Source organism: Tiliqua scincoides, chromosome 4, assembly GCF_035046505.1.
Source record: "Tiliqua scincoides isolate rTilSci1 chromosome 4, rTilSci1.hap2, whole genome shotgun sequence".
NCBI classification, from domain to species: Eukaryota; Metazoa; Chordata; class Lepidosauria; order Squamata; family Scincidae; genus Tiliqua; species Tiliqua scincoides.
In genome coordinates, this window is record NC_089824.1 from 99,747,252 (window position 1) to 99,765,327 (window position 18,076).

At 42.3% G+C, this 18,076-nt stretch overlaps 1 protein-coding gene across 1 annotated transcript in view; it reads left to right on the forward strand.

The window, feature by feature from the left end:
- Positions 1 to 18,076, forward strand: part of ADAMTS16 (ADAM metallopeptidase with thrombospondin type 1 motif 16) — a 74,593-nt gene that overhangs the window by 33,032 nt on the left and 23,485 nt on the right. Inside the window, exons 10-16 of the mRNA XM_066624477.1 lie at positions 1,332 to 1,485; positions 2,996 to 3,091; positions 8,834 to 8,982; positions 11,604 to 11,776; positions 12,954 to 13,084; positions 14,798 to 14,921; positions 16,582 to 16,826. Of these exons, the coding sequence (XP_066480574.1) occupies positions 1,332 to 1,485; positions 2,996 to 3,091; positions 8,834 to 8,982; positions 11,604 to 11,776; positions 12,954 to 13,084; positions 14,798 to 14,921; positions 16,582 to 16,826 (1,072 nt within the window). The remainder of the gene's footprint in view (positions 1 to 1,331; positions 1,486 to 2,995; positions 3,092 to 8,833; positions 8,983 to 11,603; positions 11,777 to 12,953; positions 13,085 to 14,797; positions 14,922 to 16,581; positions 16,827 to 18,076) is intronic.

Here is an 18,076-nt window from a genome sequence, read left to right on the forward strand (position 1 = left end):
ATACAGCAAGTCAACTTGCTGTAAACTTGGCAACTCTCTGGTGATTTTGACCTGCCTTCTGTCATTTGCGTGATTAATCTTGTGTTAAGGGTGTTAAGTAGCTTCCCACAAAGTCCTGTAATTAGCTAGACTGTGCTAAATGTTTTTCAGCCTCCCCGGGATCATTGACTGTGTTGTTGTGTCACTTCCTATATTAATAGGAAAAGATCTCATCCAATTTAGTGATGCCTGTATGGCATCCCATTTTAGAAGGACACGTTAATGTTAGACGCAACAGCTCATGCATTTGACATCCTTGAGATTCGTTGATCTTGTTTTTTTGGTTGCACAAAACTGAAAGCATTTAAATGTAAGATCAATGACTCGTATTATTTAGTCCAAATGGAGAGCTGCAGAACACCAACCATTGCAAGAATTTTTAAAAAAGCTTGAAAGTTAAGTTCATTGCTGTGTTCAGCACAGTTTTACCCTTGGCACATTCTCAGCCTGAAACATTGTGCATGCTGAGCATCTGGCAAATAAACTATGCTAATTTGAGCAAGGGAAGTGGGTAGTTTGTACCAACATGAAAAGCCCTGTGCATATTCTGTGTATTCCAGGTTTTGAGTCTGATGCATGAATATTTGTACTTGCATTGTAGTGGACTGTAGCTATTCCCAGGACAGTGTAACACTGTTTTAATTTAGAACCAAGGTCTGAAACTCTGACTTTTACTCAGAGCAGGTATCTTGGGGCACAGTTGCTACCAATTTTCCCATGCACCCCATTTCAAGGGAACCTCTTAAGTTGAGAGTGTTGCTGTTGGTGAGTTGGTCTGGCAGTTGGTCTGGCACATACGGCTTGTCCTTCATCAGTGCTCCAATGCCGTTCATCCCATTAACTGGTCTTGCCTTGGGAAGAAGGACTTGCATGCAGGAGTGATCTTGAGCATATATCAAACAATGATGCAGCAAGGTGATTGCAGATGGCAGCAACTCCTTTTTTCCTCAGCAGTCCCATCAGCAAAGGCACCTGTTTCAACAATCACTTATTTACTTCTCAGAAAGTCAGATCAGCTCACGATTCTCTAGCTCTCCAATGCCCGTTCCTTTTTATAGCAATGACTTACTTTCAATCCAATATAGCTAAAATGGGAAGCTCTGTAAAAGAGTCTTCCACTTTGCAGCACTCCCATAGTTCTTTCCTTTGATCGCAGAGGAGCATGCCCAGGAGAACCTCTGGGGGTTCTGGGATGTAAAGCATTCCTGTTTGAACACTGACAAGCTACAATGAAGAGTCTTTAAAAACTGCATTCTGCATAACCCAAGATACATTGTTTGGTTCTTTGGTAGCTCTGCCCAGTCCTTATGTCTTGTTGATCAGCCTAAACCTGTGAACGAGTACAAGTATCCAGAAAAGCTTCCAGGAGAATTATACGATGCAGCCACTCAGTGCAAGTGGCAGTTTGGAGAAAAAGCCAAGTTATGCATGATGGACTTTAAAAAGGTAAAAACAACAACCACCACCACCTATTTTGTTTTTCCCATATAACTTCCCCTGGCTGCTAAGGGGTCCTGAACACAACCCTATGAAATACATTCAATTGAAAGATAGTTATTCACCCAAGAGACTCATGGTTTTACTGGAATTGGTGCCTAGTTCTCCCCAGTTTAATTCCCAGCACACTAGTCAATACAACACCACATTGAATATAGTATTAACTTTCACACTATTTTTTGAGGGCCCAATCCAGAGCAGTGTGTGCCAGTTCACCACCGGCACACACTGTTGCAAACATGCCATAAGGCACATTTGCAGGCATTAGCACCAGCCCAGCATCGGAGCTGGCCCAGCATGAGCCCGCCTGGTACAGTGCCAGTCGGAGACTGGCGGCCCACCGCCTGGTGCGCGCTCAGAGCACCAGGCAGCAGAGAGGTAAGTTGGGTGGAGGGAGGAGGCATTTCAGGGTGGGAGGAGGGCAGGTGGAAGGCATGGCAGGGGAGAGAGTGGGACCAGCAGAGCTGAGCTCTGCTGGATCTGGGGCCCCTAAATAGCTGATGCAGAGTCAAGTAGCCCCATTGTGGGGCTGCTTCCCTTACTTGGTGGAAAGGACGAAGGTCCCCTTCTCCCAAGGAGCCACCGCCAGCTACCTGGTGTGCTCAAGATGCCCCAGCAGCCATTTTGGCACTGCAGCAGCCCCATGCACTGGGAAGTTCAGGATTGTGAATCTCATATACTTTTGCTCTGCCTGATTAGAAGTAAATGAACTAACTTTGGTTTGAGTCAATGTCCCTTTATTCATTTAGCCAATTGGCATCCTAACCTTAAATGCATTACCTTCTTATAAACCCCATTGATTTCACTGAAAATTACCTGCACATCATGGATATAATCTATATCAGGGGTGTCAAACATAAGGCCCAGGGGCTGGATGTGGCCCGTGGAAGCTTTTTCTCTGGCCCTCAGGCTCTCAGCTGCTGAGCAGTACTGAGGTGTTACTGCTAAAAAGGCAGCCCCAAGAAAATTGGGCTCTCCCATATCTTGAAATATGATAAAGGTTTGTGTGTTTTCTCTTCTGTCATTTGTAGTTAATGAATTCCTAAGTGAGAAAAAGTGCTTATTTTTGGTAATGAGTTGTTTAATGACATCACTTCCTGCCTAACAACTTCACTTCTGGCCCTCAGCAGACATCATGAATGCCATCCGGCGCACGGTATGAAATGAGTTTGACACCCCTGATCTATGTAGTCTGCAGTGCAATCCTGTGCATGTCTACTTAGAAGTAAGATCCACTGAATTTAATAGAAATTACTTCCAGGTAAGCAAGTATGGGATTGCAACCTAATAGAATTAGGGAATTCCCTAGGAAAGAAAGAAAAAAACTCCAGATGTTAATTTAGCATAACAGCAGAATTTTCCTTTGTTGTGGCTATTTTTAGTTACTCTTATAGGTATATTTGGCAGTTAACAATTCCTGATGCCTGTTTCAATTTGTGGCTGCTTTTTTTCAAATTAGGACATTTGCAAAGCATTATGGTGCCATCGCATTGGCAGAAAATGTGAAACCAAATTTATGCCGGCTGCCGAAGGTACACTGTGTGGTCATGACATGGTAAGGGGGGCACTTTTTTATGAGGATTGAGTGGGAGATGGGAAAACTGTCAGAAAAGAATGGCAGGGGGAAATGGTATTGCCTCCATGTTCCAAATGTGTATAAAAAGAAAAAGAGAAAATAATTTTTTGCTATCTCATAGTCAAAAGGTCTTTTTAAAACAGGTCATTATGTACATTATCATGCTTTCTTTAAGTGTGGTTAGTGGGAGGGGATTTGTGCGTGTTAGTGAGATTTGTGTTGTGTTAGTAGGAGGGGGCAGCAATGTCTTGCAGGGGGTGCCATCACTGACCTTTACCCCGGTCTGCCACTGCCAGCCCTTACTAGAAAATGCTTCTTGCAGAAAGGTCAACCTTGCAAATCGGTATTTTTAGTTTAAGAAGCAAAGAATCTTAAATTGAACCTCTGGTGGCCTAGTCCTATCCACTTGCTACACTGTTGTGTCAGCTTCTCCACTGTTCTGCAGAGTGCTGCCATCAGTGCAAAGGTCAGAATGCCGTGTACTGCCAGCAGTTCTCCAACAATCAGCCACCAATTAGAAGACATCATCATTCTCATCATCATTACTACTCTGTTGATTATATTCACATAAATAATCGGATTTTCAGATCAATGTTTCCATTGCCCATATACCCAATATGTGGGCCATATCACTACATTAACTGCAGAAATTATAATATTTAAAATACTTAAAAACCTTTTATTTCCATTTTAACTCATTTTTTTCTTTGTAACCCATTCTCTGTTAACCCCCCTTTTCTCTCCGCTCCTCCATGGTGTTCTCTTTTCTCTGTACCAACACAGGGGACTCTGAACCCATCTTTCTTTTAACCCATCCCCTTTTTTCCCTTGTATGTATAGTACTCAGCTCTCGGCATCCTCAGCTGCCTTTCCTTTTCTGTTTCCTAACCCACAGACATCTCTGCAGCCCCATATTCCAGTTACTTCCTTCCCTTCCCTGTCTTTTTGCCCTGAATCTTCCATCTCTCCTCTGCCTCACTCACTTTGGCAATAAGAGCAAACAAGACTTTCACTCTCCCATCTAAGGGAGTGTATGGCATACACATACAGCATAGCTGACTGGCTGCAACATGTCAGAAAAGTTGTTGTCAAATTCATTGAGCTCCTTTGAAAATCCACAGAGAGGAACAATATGAACAAAATGATGGAGGAATTTCCCCCTCCCCTACTTTTAATGAGTTTGGTGGACCTTAGATGTCGCTGTAAAAAAGTAAAGAGATAGTAAATAAAGGCAGCCCCACTAAACCAACAGGGTTAATGCTGCCAATCTTGTGGCATCACCTTTGTGATGATTTTGAGGAGAAATTGTTCCAGTTCCTAAAAGAAGGAATATCATCTCAGGCTCCTTTTCCAAATCAAACTGTTGAGTCATTTGACTCCCCACTCAATTTTAAGGATATCATACACAAAGGATATGTCAAGATGAATGCAGACAGACACAATTTAAGCTCTTCACATCAAAGCCAACATGTTCTTTTAGGTTAAATGGGGTGTAATCCTGACTGACAACCCTAAGAAAAATTGTGTGTGGGTTGTTGTTTTTTATGTCCAAGAATAACAGGCAGGAACAATTAATCTCAAGCAGATTGCTTCATCTATGAATCAGAGCAGATACTGTCTGTTTGCTTTCTTGGCTGTAGTCCTCCATTTACAATTCGTTGTGTCACTTGCATAAGTCATTCTCATAATATCAGCGGTTAAAAACTAGTTTAATCCATAATGATAATAAAGAAATCTAATGAGGTGTCTGTAGGTGGTTCCTTTGAAATATAAGATTTGAAACCATGTTGCCCTGAAGACTAGCCAAGTGCAGAAGCTGACTTTTTCTGCACATGCATCAGTTGGCTTACACCTGAATGCCAGATATGGGAGCTGAATCTATTTAGTCATAGTTTCAAAGGGATGGACACCCAGATGTTCTCCATCCAAATGAGAATGGATCTGTGCATTTGAATGCACACTGAATCCACACTCATTGACAATGGCAGAAGAGTTAAACGTTAGAATGTGCATCTGATCTATGCTTGTTGTTTCTGGACACCCACAGAAGTCTGCTTCCACAGAGACTGCTATCTTTAGATACGGTGCGCATGCTGCACAGAAGGTCTTCACAACAGATTTGGATTAATAACAAACTTTACCAATGTTTGGTGAAATGCATATTTCGCACTTATGCCAGAGTAAGTTAAGGTCTTTCACATACCAGGCAAACTGAGTAAAATCAGTGGAGCGGCATTGTTTTAAAAATGGTTCACCTACACCTGCCTTTGCTCCAGGAAATAATCAGGTTAACTGGGGGCCCAATTCTAACCAGCATGCTAGTGCCAATGCAGTCGCAGTATAGCCCCGAGGAAGGAAACCTTGAGAAGGCTTCCATGACTGCCTCCCCACTGCAGGTTGCAGCACACACCCTGTTGGCATGGCTGCATTAGTGCTGGAAATCTGGATAGGATTAGACCTGAATGAACAAATCTCATAAGGGTCAAAGGTTCTAATAAGTTATTGAAAATTGGGCAACTAAATGGACATGGAAAAGCACCTTTTTTATAGTGTTCAGAGATCTCTTAGATCCAGAATTAGTCAATAAGGTACAGCTGTTCTAGAGGATGACTGTCATCACTTTGAGAAATGGTGTGAAGCCATGCCACTTTTTATATGCAGTTGTTGCCATCCTGTGATTATTCCAATAGTTTTCCTGGTTACTTCTGCCCACATGTTTATGTGGTGGATCACACGGCAACATACAGGTCAGACCTTGTCCTCCACGGATTTTGCATCCATAGAATCAGTTGAACACAGGTCCCCCTCCAGTCATGTCCAGAGGGTGTTCTGAGGCATGGGAAGGTCACACACAGCCTCCCCACATCTCAGAACGCCTGTGCGACGTTTTCTGAAAGACCAGAAGTGCGTCTTAGATACCTCCAGCAAGCATTCTAAGGTGTGAGGAGGCCACATGCGGTTCAGCATATTCTGCAGATGTGACCAAAGAACACCTCTGGTCATGTCCAGAGGATAAAGGTCGGCCTATCTCTGCAGATCCCATTATCTATAGATTTCAGAATCCGCAGGGGTTCTGGGAATGGAACCCCCACGGATGCGAGGTGGGACTGTACTTTGCTTGTGATGCCTTCTCCGTTAGGGGATGTACTGCTAGCATGGTCTAGAAGATCCTCAAAGTCTGCCTTTATCACATGGGCTAGAAGTTACCTGGAGAGGGGTGGGAGCAAATACAGGATGGCAGCTGTCACAGTGCCCCAGGAAATGTACCAATGGGGCTTCGGAAAGTTTGCAGCTGGTACGGCATGAGGCCCCTGGACAGCAGTGGGCCAAGGGCAGTCAGCCCTGGAGCTCTTCAAGAGCCAACAACTACAATGTTGCCATCTGTCTTATTCCTGGAACTTGAGAGGAATGGTCTAGTCTAATTCCACAGGCAGCCACCCTTTCTAAGATTTAGGTTTCCTTTTGAACTCTGATTCATTGCTGACTAAGCTTTTTGCAAAAAGGCTCATATATTATAGATGTCAACGAAGCAAGACAGTGACAGCGAGACCTTCTTTTTAGACTGTGATCTAAACCTTGAAATGCTTTAATTGGAATAACTTGAACAGTCAGCTTGTTCAATGTCTAACAAGGGCACAGAGCACCAGAGGAAAATGAATGTATGTTTGCAGATCTTTCCAATTTATTTTGAAAAATGACAGGATGTACAATTTAAAAAAAAATTATAATTATCCCCCTCCTCTCTTATATAGCTACAGATGTAGGCAGACATTTTAAGTGTAACAGACTTTCTTTTCAGTTCATACTGTGCCCTGAAAAAACTCTGTCTTCACCTACATTCTAGTGAAACAAACAAACAGAATCCAAAATGGGGCGATGTAGAGAAAACGACCCCAGTGGTGTCCCCAGGTATACCCCTTCAGTTCCTCCCACACATATCCATCCCAGCCATTCACTCCTAGGACAAAATGTAAATAGCCACATTTATGAATTGGGTGATGGCAAAATGTGCCCTCTAGCAAAATGATTTTCAACCTTTTTCACAGCACACTGATAAGGAGCTAAAATTGTCAAGGCACACCATCGGTTTTTTTGACAATTGACAAGGCACACTGTGCTGCTGGTGGAAGGCTCAAATACCCCAATGGGTATTGAAAATTGCTGCTCTAGCATCAGATGGCTTGGACTTCATTGGCAGGGTTCCCTCTGGGGTGAAGGAGCAATCTCCCTTTCCATGCAGAGCACACACACAAACATACTATAATTTCCATCCTCTCCACGGCCTTGCCAATATTCAAGTCTTTTCCGTAGTCATACACTCTACATACACTATACTTAGCAGCCACTGCCAGGTGCTTGATAAACTACCTGTTTTCACTATGTGTCCTGAACTGCAGAAACATATTGTGGCAGGCCACAATAGCTGGAGGGGTTTGATCAGCGTGGTATGCCTCAAGTTATGCAGGCCCAAATCAGAGCTTGAAATCCAACAGCTTTTTGATGAGGGCATTCTTTTGTGTAAGAATTCATGGCCTAACCAGATGTAAACACAGGGGGGATTTGTTCCCTTGTGCACACCTCTGGTAGCATCCAGAAAAAGAAACACTTGGCACGATGCTTTCTCATCGTATCATTGGCTAAATCACGCAAGAAGTGCAGAAAAAGTTGAGGTAGTGATTTTACATCACACATTTCTTTAACTACGTTTTTCATGGAGAGGATGTGGCAGCTGCCACATGTCCGCCAAAACATTTAGTTAGGCCCTCAGGCTGCTGAGGGATTTACATTCCATTTGTTATAATAGAACATATGCCTGTAAAATAAAATATAAAATTAAAATTTTCCTTCTTGAAACCAAAATGTCAGAACTACACAGTTCAGGGAATTGTATTAACATCCCAACTGAAGACTCGGAGACACTGAAATGAAATGCAGTCTGATTATTTTGTCTCTTGCAAAAGCTATGTGACCTTGGACACTCCCGTAGTTTATCACACAGCCCAGGTGTCTCGGAGGAAAACATAAATCCTCTGGCCAAGGGGAGCTAACATCAAATATCTTGTTGCTTCAGTTGTAGCTGAACCTGAACAAGATTTCTGGCAATGTGCTAAGAAATTTTCTCTACTGAATTCTCTGTAGGGGTTTATGATTTACCAAATGTGAAGTTAGGCAAAAAGCTTTTAATTTTGCATTTGAAGTGCTTTGCTGGAATGTGCTTTCCTTACCCATGCCAACCAGGGATGCACTAGGAAAGCTTTGTTTTCCTAGAAACAGCTTCTGAGAGAGATGTCAGCTTGCTAACAGCTGATGAGAGAGAGAGAGAGAGAGAGAGAGAGAGAGAGAGAGAGAGAGAGAGACTGTGTGACAATTGTCATAAAACTAGCATTAAACAAAGCAGGGACGTGCAGTGCAAGTGTGGCAGGTGAGGTGGAACCACTCCATTGGAAAAGCACCATAGCTGCCCCGCCTGCTTACACCCAAGGAGGCTCTCCTTACACCAGCTCTCTCAGTTGTAAGGAGAGCCTCTTCAGGTGTAAGCAGACAGGGCAGCTGTGGTGCTTTGATGGGGTGGTTCTGCCTCACCTGCCCCACACCCTTACTGTACATCCCTGCAACAAAGTTATTTTATTGCACTTGTGCACAATGTTTTATTTAAAGTTTTCCAATTTCAACACAAAGGGCAGACCAAAGTTTTCAACACAAAAACATTATCTGTTGCAGTGGTGTCGTGGTGGCCAGTGTGTGAAGTATGGGGATGAAGGGCCCAAGCCTATCCACGGGCATTGGTCAGAGTGGTCCAGGTGGTCATCATGTTCCAGAACCTGTGGAGGAGGCATAGCTCATCGAGAGCGTAACTGTACTAATCCAAGGTAACTTTCCTCTCTCAACCCTAAGGCTCTGGAATTAGCTATATATTGACAGGGAGAAACATTATCCTCCTTGTTATGATAATGACACATATCAGTCATCCAAGCATAAAGATACAATGTTGTCTTCAGAAAAGACTTATGATTGAATTTGGTCCTACCTTCTGATGGGTCAACAAAAACCAATAATACATTAGTTGTGCTCTAAGCCTAAAATATCCATGCACCCAGGAGATGGATATGGTGAAAGCTTGGGGTTAGTTAAGATACAACACACACAAGTACATGCACTGTCATAGCAGTGTTCCTGCAAGCACTCAAGAAATAATCTGAGTCAAATAAAGTTTGCTTGTCACACAGGTGATCATGTGGGCTACTCGGGTGCTTTTAAAGTTTTAAACACACTTTATTTTCATCTTATGAATTCAGTTCTCATCAGATCCTTTTGAAAGATACCCATAATAATGTCCTAATTTTCTGTAGCATTCAGACTCTGGGGTAATAATTGCATGAGATGTTCTAGATCCTTTCTAGTTCAGTTTGATACTTGCAGGCACCTCTAGAAAATGCAGAATTAAGTGCCCAGGCTTATCTTGATTGACTTAAGAAGAAACATTTGCTAATGAATACATTAAGGTATATGGGCATCTTCAGCTTGCTTACATTTTAAGGGTACAGGTGTCTCTCGATTTACATGGTCTTGATTTGCACATTTTTGAAATAGCGTGATTTGAACATTAACACCAGAAGCTGCATTTACATGTACTAATTTTCAGAATAATATGACAAAGCTTTTGCATACTGTCAGTGTAGATATGTGCAATATTTTGGGGCCAAGATGGCCTGAAAGACAATATGACACTTTTACAATAGGGAGGCAACTGGCAACCAAAACCCATCCCTTTAAACCAGAAAGAAGCAAGTGACAGCACAGGCAGAACTACAGTAGGGAAAGGAACAGATGTGGGGGGGGGGTTGAGAGGAGGGAAAGACGGGGAAATGCCTCAGGCGGCACCCCATGGTGGGCAGTGCAACGATTCTTCACCCGATTCCCTTTTTGTTTCTTTATTCGGGCCCATTTTCATGTCCATTTTCAAGGCCAAAGAGGATTTTTTAGGGGCAGGGGAAATAGTATTTTTTTAAAAAAGAAAACACCAAAAAACAAACCACACTATTTTATCTCAACTATTGACATTGATAGCTTTGCTGTCCCACTTCCAGTCGCTTTCCTCCTTAAGTCACCAGTTGTCAATATAAGTGTTCAATGACTTTTTCCCTAATCTGTACCAATTGCATTGATTCCTATAGGGAAAGTAGTTTTAATTTACACATTTTCAATATGCGTGTCAATTTCTGAGAAAGTAACCCCCCACATAAATGGAGAAGTGCTTGTGTGTGCAATGAATATGACTTAGTGTACAATTAAACAGTCCTGAGATGAGAAAATGCTTTGTACCTTTTCAAACTGTAAGTGGGAAATGCCATTCTGAAATGCTCACCTCCCAGTGGAATATTAGCTTATTAGGGAAGAAAATTGTCATCCAGCAAGCATTGTGCATGCTAATTTTATATATATAGGGAGATTTTGTGTGCATTTCCTTAGGGAAGGTTCAAAATGCATCCCTCACCTAGATTGTAGATATACTGTCCATTCTACCACCTCATGCCTCTACCATTTCATTTTGCTGCTTATGTAGATCAGGCTCTCAAACAAGGTTGGAGATACATCTGTAGCTTAGTGTTCCTGAAACTGTATTAAAACTGGCAGATCTTATCTGCATTCTCCAACTGACTGCCATATTTGATTGGGAAAGGCATTGTCTCAGCATCACTTGACCAGTTTCACATTGTTGGTGGTAAATTCATGCTTGGTAATAGAAGATGATATGCCTGATAGCTGGAGGATATCTACTCACTAGGGGGTAAATTATGGTATGCATAATTGCAGTTCCCTGGGCTTTTTATTTGACCTTCCTTTGGCACAAAGAAGAATATTTTAAGCGTCTTAATGCTCTGCCCACCAAGAGTCATAAGGCATATTTAACTTTGGAATGTATGCAAACTATTAAAATAGTTCTGGGGGCTGTATGGTTTGATCTCAGCCCTGACACAGATGACTTTTTAAATTCATTTTGAGTTTGATTTTTTTTAAGGCATTGAAGGAAAATAGTTGATTTAACCAGAAGTGAAATTAAAATATATACTGTTTTTTTATAAAAGCACTCTCTTTGACCTCCCTTGAGTTTTGGAAAGTGTTCCGGCTGCACTTTCCAAAAAAAAACACACACAAAAAAAACAAAATCTGAGGTCAACAGGAAGCAAAGTTAGTGCTTCATGTTGACCTCCTTCAGTTTTTTCCAAATGTGCTGGCACTCAATTTAAGGAAGATTATCTTCACCTGGTAAGGCTTTAAACCGGTAAATGGGCATGGAGCGATTCCTCATATCTGTGGTTTCTGGTATCTATGGGGCGGGGGGCGGCCAGGAACACATTCCACATGGATACCAGGGCACACCTGTATATGCCTATTTGCCCTCTGTAACATGTTGGCTTGTTTATCTTTTATAATTTGCATTATTCTGCTCAAGTCTTGATTTGAAGTCATATCTTCATTAATGTTGTAGACCATCCCACGGAGGAAAGTTCTGTGAAGGTTCCCCTCGGATGTTGAAACTTTGCAACAGTCAGAAGTGCCCAAAGAACAGCATTGGCTTCAGAGCTGCCCAGTGTGCAGAATTCAACAGCAAGCGGTTTAGAGGCTGGAACTACAAGTGGAAACCTTACACTCAAGTGGAAGGTGAACTTAACTCTGTGATTACATTCCAGCTGTGGGCATGATCCATCCTCCCCTGTGCACCAGCTCATAGAACTACACGTACAGAGAAGGATTCCCAAGGGACTGATTGAGTCCTTGAGTTCCCTCTCCTCCTGCCACATTAGGACTATGCAGGGAGCCTGTGACACACCCATCCATTCTGTATAATAGGAGCCTATATATGCCTCCCATATGTGAACGAGTGTACATGTGAACTTCAACTTATCTCTGCAGCACCTGTTCAACCCTTCCCCGAACTTCAACCAGTCAACCCTTGAGCACTGTGATAGTTGTGAGTCCAGGATCAGAGTAGTAGCAGTTTCAAATTAGTTGACCCAGAATCAAACGGTGTGATCTTTGCAGTGTGGATTATATCAAAACATGGATGAAAATATTAGACATGATACAACCAATAGTAAGCATTTTTAGTCCTATCATATTCAATGGAAAATCCCAATGTGGCCAATCCCAAAAACCAGGCTGAAAACCAAGCTGGGTCAGTTTAATGAGCTTCATCCAGAAATCCCTGGAGTTGGGTTGCTACCACACAGAACTGATATGCTTTAGCAATTCAATTTGCACTGTTCTGATTATCATAAATACATTGCAGAGCACTTACAGCAACTAGGTACTGTACATAAATCAAATTAAAGAAACTGGCTCTTCCCTGAAGCTTGGATTCTAAGGACAATCTATGTGCAGCATTAAACTTGTCAGTGACCCTGATGTGCTTAATTTTTGTTTGCTCAATAGCAGCCACTAGGGGAGCTTATCCAATTCAGGACCTTTTAGCACAGTGTCTATCCTGAGATTCTAGTCTGAATCAGGCCACCCCACAGCTGCTGTTTGCCTCAGTTGGGAAGCTTCCATTGGAACCTCGTCGTCGTCCCCCCAGTATTCAGTATGCTAAAAGCATCAACCCAAAATGAATACAAGAAAAACAGAAATGTCAGTGCTAAATAGCATAAAAACAGCCAGACAAGATCATTAGCAATAAATTTATTTCACTTTTTAAATTTACAGCTTCTTGTAAACTAGATATAAATGTTGAACCTAAAACACATTTTAGGTAGAAATATCCAGCCTTCCCCTCTACTCTTCTGGCAGTAATACCATGGACAAAAATAAAGGAATATTCATTGTTCTGTTCGTATTTTAGATCAAGACTTGTGCAAGCTATACTGTATTGCAGAAGGATTTGATTTCTTCTTTTCCCTGTCAAACAAAGTGAAAGACGGAACACCATGTTCAGAAGATAGCCGTAATGTTTGTATAGATGGGATTTGTGAGGTAATGATGAAATAAGGTACTTTGTTTTGCCATTAACTTGTATGCATTCCTTATTCAGACAGGAAGACAAAATGTGATGTCCTGCCCACGTGTGTGTGTGTGTGTGTGTGTGTGTGTGTGTGTGTGTGTGTGTGTGTGTGTGTGTGTGTGTGTGTGTGTGTGTGTGTAAAATGTCAGAGTAGAACTAGACATTATGGGAGATGCATGGCTGCTGCCAAAAACATCATTGGCAGTCATATCTCCTCCTCCTCAGTCTCCTAGTACTTCTAGTGATACTTCTTGTAATACAAAACCATCTTGTTAGATTCCCTGCTCCTATGAGCAGCAGCCAAGAAACTCATAGCCCAGTAACATCATGTGAAGCATTTTGCATTGGTAGATATTTTCTGAAGGTACTGGAGAAGCAGGGTAACTTTTAGTCCTGGTTTCTGCATGTGTGCAAATGCATGTGACTTCAATTGTTCTAAATAAAACTTTTATTGTTCTAACTGCCACCTTGAGTGCCCTTCGGGAAGAAAGTGGGAGTATAAATCAAATAAATAAATAAATAAATAAATAAATAAATAGGATCAGCTAACTAAGGGCCCAATCCTATCCAATTTTCCAGCACTGGTGCAGCTGCAAGGCAGCCCTGAGGTAAGGGAACAAATGTTCTCATACCTTGAGGGGGCCTCTGTAACTGCCTCCCCACCATAGGATGCAGTGCACACCCCATTGGCACAGCTGGAAAATTGGATAGGATTGGGCCCTAAGCCTGCAGTTCTGTGAGCCCTGAGGGCCAAACTAGATGTGCTTGTGTACAACAATGATTTTCAACCTTTTTCATTCCACAGCACACTGATAAAGTGCTAAAAATTTTCAGGGTGCACCATCAGTTAACTGACAAGGCACACCATGTTGCCAGCAGGGGGCTCACATCCCCAATGGCCCTAATGAAAAACTAATCTCCCTCAAACTCCTGTGGCACATCTATGGACCATTCACAGCACACCAATGTGCCATAGCACACTGGTTAAAAATTGCTGGTGTACAACCCACATTTGCTGTTTCCATTCCTGTTCTGTTCAAGTAAAGCAGAGGGTGAGGGAATCTAGCTTTTAGATGAAATTGGGGGAGCTACGGAAGTGAATCTTCACACTTTACTTTGTCACGATAGGGATTTTTCTCCCCCTGTTTTAATACTAGGAGTGAGCCTAGCTAGAGAGAAGAGGCAAAGCATGGATGCCTTTCTGCTGCATGCCTTTTAGTTTTTCCATCGACCCCCACTCCCTACTTTATATATACATGAAATAGGATAGTCATGTGAATAAACAAACATGGCTGTCCCCATCACATCTAGTTTGGCCCTTAGTAGTGAGGTTCCATGCAATTAATAGAACTTACTTCCAAATGAAGATGTATAGAATCAAGCTGCATAACTCTAGTTGATTCATTAGAACTGGTAGAAAGAGAGAGAAATAGGAATTCATTGCAACTGGAGGCAAGTCAACAGTTTCATATCATCAGCAACAACATGTTCACGATTATGAGATTAATCATAATCCTCCCCATACTTCTGCTTTCTCACTGTTTTGTGTGATGACATGCAAGTTCCCACACTGCACCCAGGGGAATGAAAATGTTTGGGTTTTATTTGTAAATGGTTGGATTATATTTATTTATTTTTCCTAAATGTAGACATACACAGATGATCATATGGTCCTTATTTTACAGATGGTTGGCTGTGACAATGTGTTAGGCTCTGCTGCTGTGGAAGATGCTTGTGGAGTATGCAGAGGAGATAATTCAAGCTGTAGAATCTATAAGGGGCAGTACACAAAACACCACCCTACAAATCGTAAGTGTGTTAAAATTTTATTGCTTTTTGCATAATATAAGTAATTGCTGCAAGGACCAGAAGAAACTGCAAAATTCCAGGAGCTTTGACAGCTCACCCATAGCCTTGGACAAATCTCGGTTTCTCAACCTGACTTATCTCACAAGAATTGCTGAGAACAAAATAACCCCATGTAAAGTAGGCTCAGCTCCTTACATGAAGAAGGAGATGCCAATGGGTCTTTTGGGGAGCCTTATAACTCAATCACATTCTGAACTCTAATCTCTCTCTCTCTCTCTCTCTCTCTCTCTCTCTCTCTCTCTCTCTCTCTCTCTCTCTCTCTGGGAATGAGGCAGTTCATCCATCTCCTTTCCACTCCCCCTCTCTTCTAGCTTTAATGGATGCTCCCTCTGTGTTCTCTAGGAGATGGGGGGGGAGGAAGATGGGGGGCCTGCATGCCCTTTGTATGTTTGCTGTATACTTGAGAATAAAATTGTTTCAGCTGTGAGGATATGTTGGCTGTGAGAATGCCTTAGTGCTACAATACATGTGCAGATCTTTTCTGCAGAGTCCTTGCCCAACTGGCCCTGTGACTACTGGGCTGATTCTAATAAGAATCTGGCAATGAAAAGATCAATTTTCTTAAGTTCTCAGCCTATTCCTGCCTCTCTCACCCTTCCTGTCATCCATTCCCACACCCACACAGTACACAGGCAGTAAAGGGAATAAGCAGAGCCTAACTTGTTATATAGCTGTAAAGAATCAGAGTAACAGGAATGGGGGGGGGGAGATGCTTGGAGGAAAAACTCTCAAGGAAAAGCCGAGAGCCCTTGGGCTGGAAGGAATCTATGACTGAGGTGTGTGGGAGGCTGATGGGAGAAAGGGAGCTTGAGGGTGGGTCAGGAGACAGGAAAGAATGGTGAGACTTGCCTGCCACCCTTACTCCCACCATTTGGCTCCCCTTAGCATCCACAAAGTCAGACGAAAGAGCATCTGCCAGTTCACACTTATTCCTGACTTCTGACTTGAAGATTCAGAAATGGCTTGAGAGTGGGCTTTCTCCTGCCCCTGCGCCTTCCATCTTGTGTGGAAATTCTTCCAGCCCCCTCATAAAGCAAGTTCAGCATCACATGTATCCATCACCAACAGGGGCACTCCAACTGAGAATCCCAATGAAACCTAAGTAGAAGGGGAATTAACTCAGACCATGGGGAAGTGATAGGCAAGCCACTTTTGTACCATACAAATGTTCAATCCAGGGCCAAGGGCAGCCTATCCAAATCTTGGAGAAACCAAAAAGAAGCTAAAGCGATGAAAGATAATGTTCTATTATCCCACAAGGACAGAAGACCAGGCCCCTATAAATACTAGGGCTAATCAATCCAGAGACTTTGTACTGCCACTCAGTCCCAAGAGCCAGTGTTGCACCCCCCCCCCATTCCATTTTTGTGCCTGAAGAGGACACCAAAGTCTGAGCAAATATAGTCCCAGGTGCTCACTAGACTAAGATGTAACCTTTAGGTGTACTAAAGCCATGAAGTCCTTAGTTCAAACCCTAGAGATATTAAGGCATTCTCATAGTACTGTAAGACAGGGCAAGAACTTAGCCATGTTAATGATTTTGCTCAGTCTCCAACGTGCCCTTGCTATGATAGTTAGTATCTTTCTCTCTTTCATCTAGAGTACTATACATTAGTCACCATCCCTGCTGGAGCACGAAGCATTCATGTGTATGAAATGAACTTCTCCCACTCTTACATTTCTGTTGGCAATTCCAATAGAAAGTATCATCTCAACGGCCATTGGACTGTGGACTGGCCAGGCAGATACAAGTTTGCTGGAACAATGTTTGACTATCGGAGGCCATATAATCAGCCGGAGACGTTAAGTGCTCCTGGACCTACAAATGAAAGTGTGTCAATAGAGGTATGTTCTGTAATCATGTGAAGCTTCGTGCTGCAAGGTAAACAGGACTATTGTGGGTATGCAGCATAGGTGCTAGACCAGCACCAGCATAAGGCTCATGAAGTTCTTTATCCATCCCTTGGGCTCTCCCAGCACCACCATCAACTGCTCTCAGCTGCTGAGCTGTGCCGGGGTGTCACTGCTGAAAGGGTCACCCGTGTGGTAATTGGGGTCTCTCATCTTGAAAATACTATCAAGATTTGTGTATTTTCTGACATTTGAAGCTAATGAGTTCCTAAGTGAGACAAAAGTGCTTATTTCTGGTCATGGCTTAATGACATCACTTCCTGTTTTATGCCATCACTGCCAGCCCTCAGCAAGCAAACTCGTTTCATACAGCTATTCAGCCTGCTGTTTATATATATATATATATATATATATATATATATATATATATATATATATATATATATATATATCTATCTGATAAGATATATATACGTATGTGTGTATATATATATATATATATCTGTATGCAAGAAACCTAAATGGAAGCATATGTCAAATGATTTATCTAATCAGTGAATGATAGACTCAGTGAATGATAAAATCTCAATGTAGAGTAAAAATGTTGAATGTAAACTTCTTTTATGGTAAACAAGCAAAGTAATTCTTTTATTTACCTGTGTTCCTACTTTTAAAGCAAATATCGAAATTAGAGATTATCTTATGTAGCAGTAGTTGGAACCTCAAATGAGAGATGTGCTCCAAAAACCAGTGACTGTAAATTGACCGCTTGGAAAGGTCCTTGAAGGACCTTTTCTACCACTTCTCATTTCATGCTAAGGTGCTGAGGGAAAATACCACTTGGATACAGTTGAGGGCAAAGATACCATTCGGGTACATCCCAGGCCAGTTGGATACTCAGTGTACTTCTGTGACTTGTGGAACTGTTGTAGGAGAAAGGACCTTTGCTAACCCCCTCAGCAGCTGTACCCAGAATCATGAGTGGAGGCAGCCAAGTTCCAGTGACATAAGAAGTTATTTAAAAGAGGAAGCAAGTGATGGTATACAGATCTCTTACTAGCTGGTCACAACTATTTACTGTTCTGGTTTCTAAATAAAGAGCATGGTATTTAACCCTGTTGATTCCCCAGCAGTTTTTAGAGAATTTGGGGGGGGGGCAGCAGGATATCACCAGCACACAGGTAGTTTGGGCAAGGTTCCTCATAGCTGCTATGCCAACAAAGCTGTTCATATGATGGTGGTGA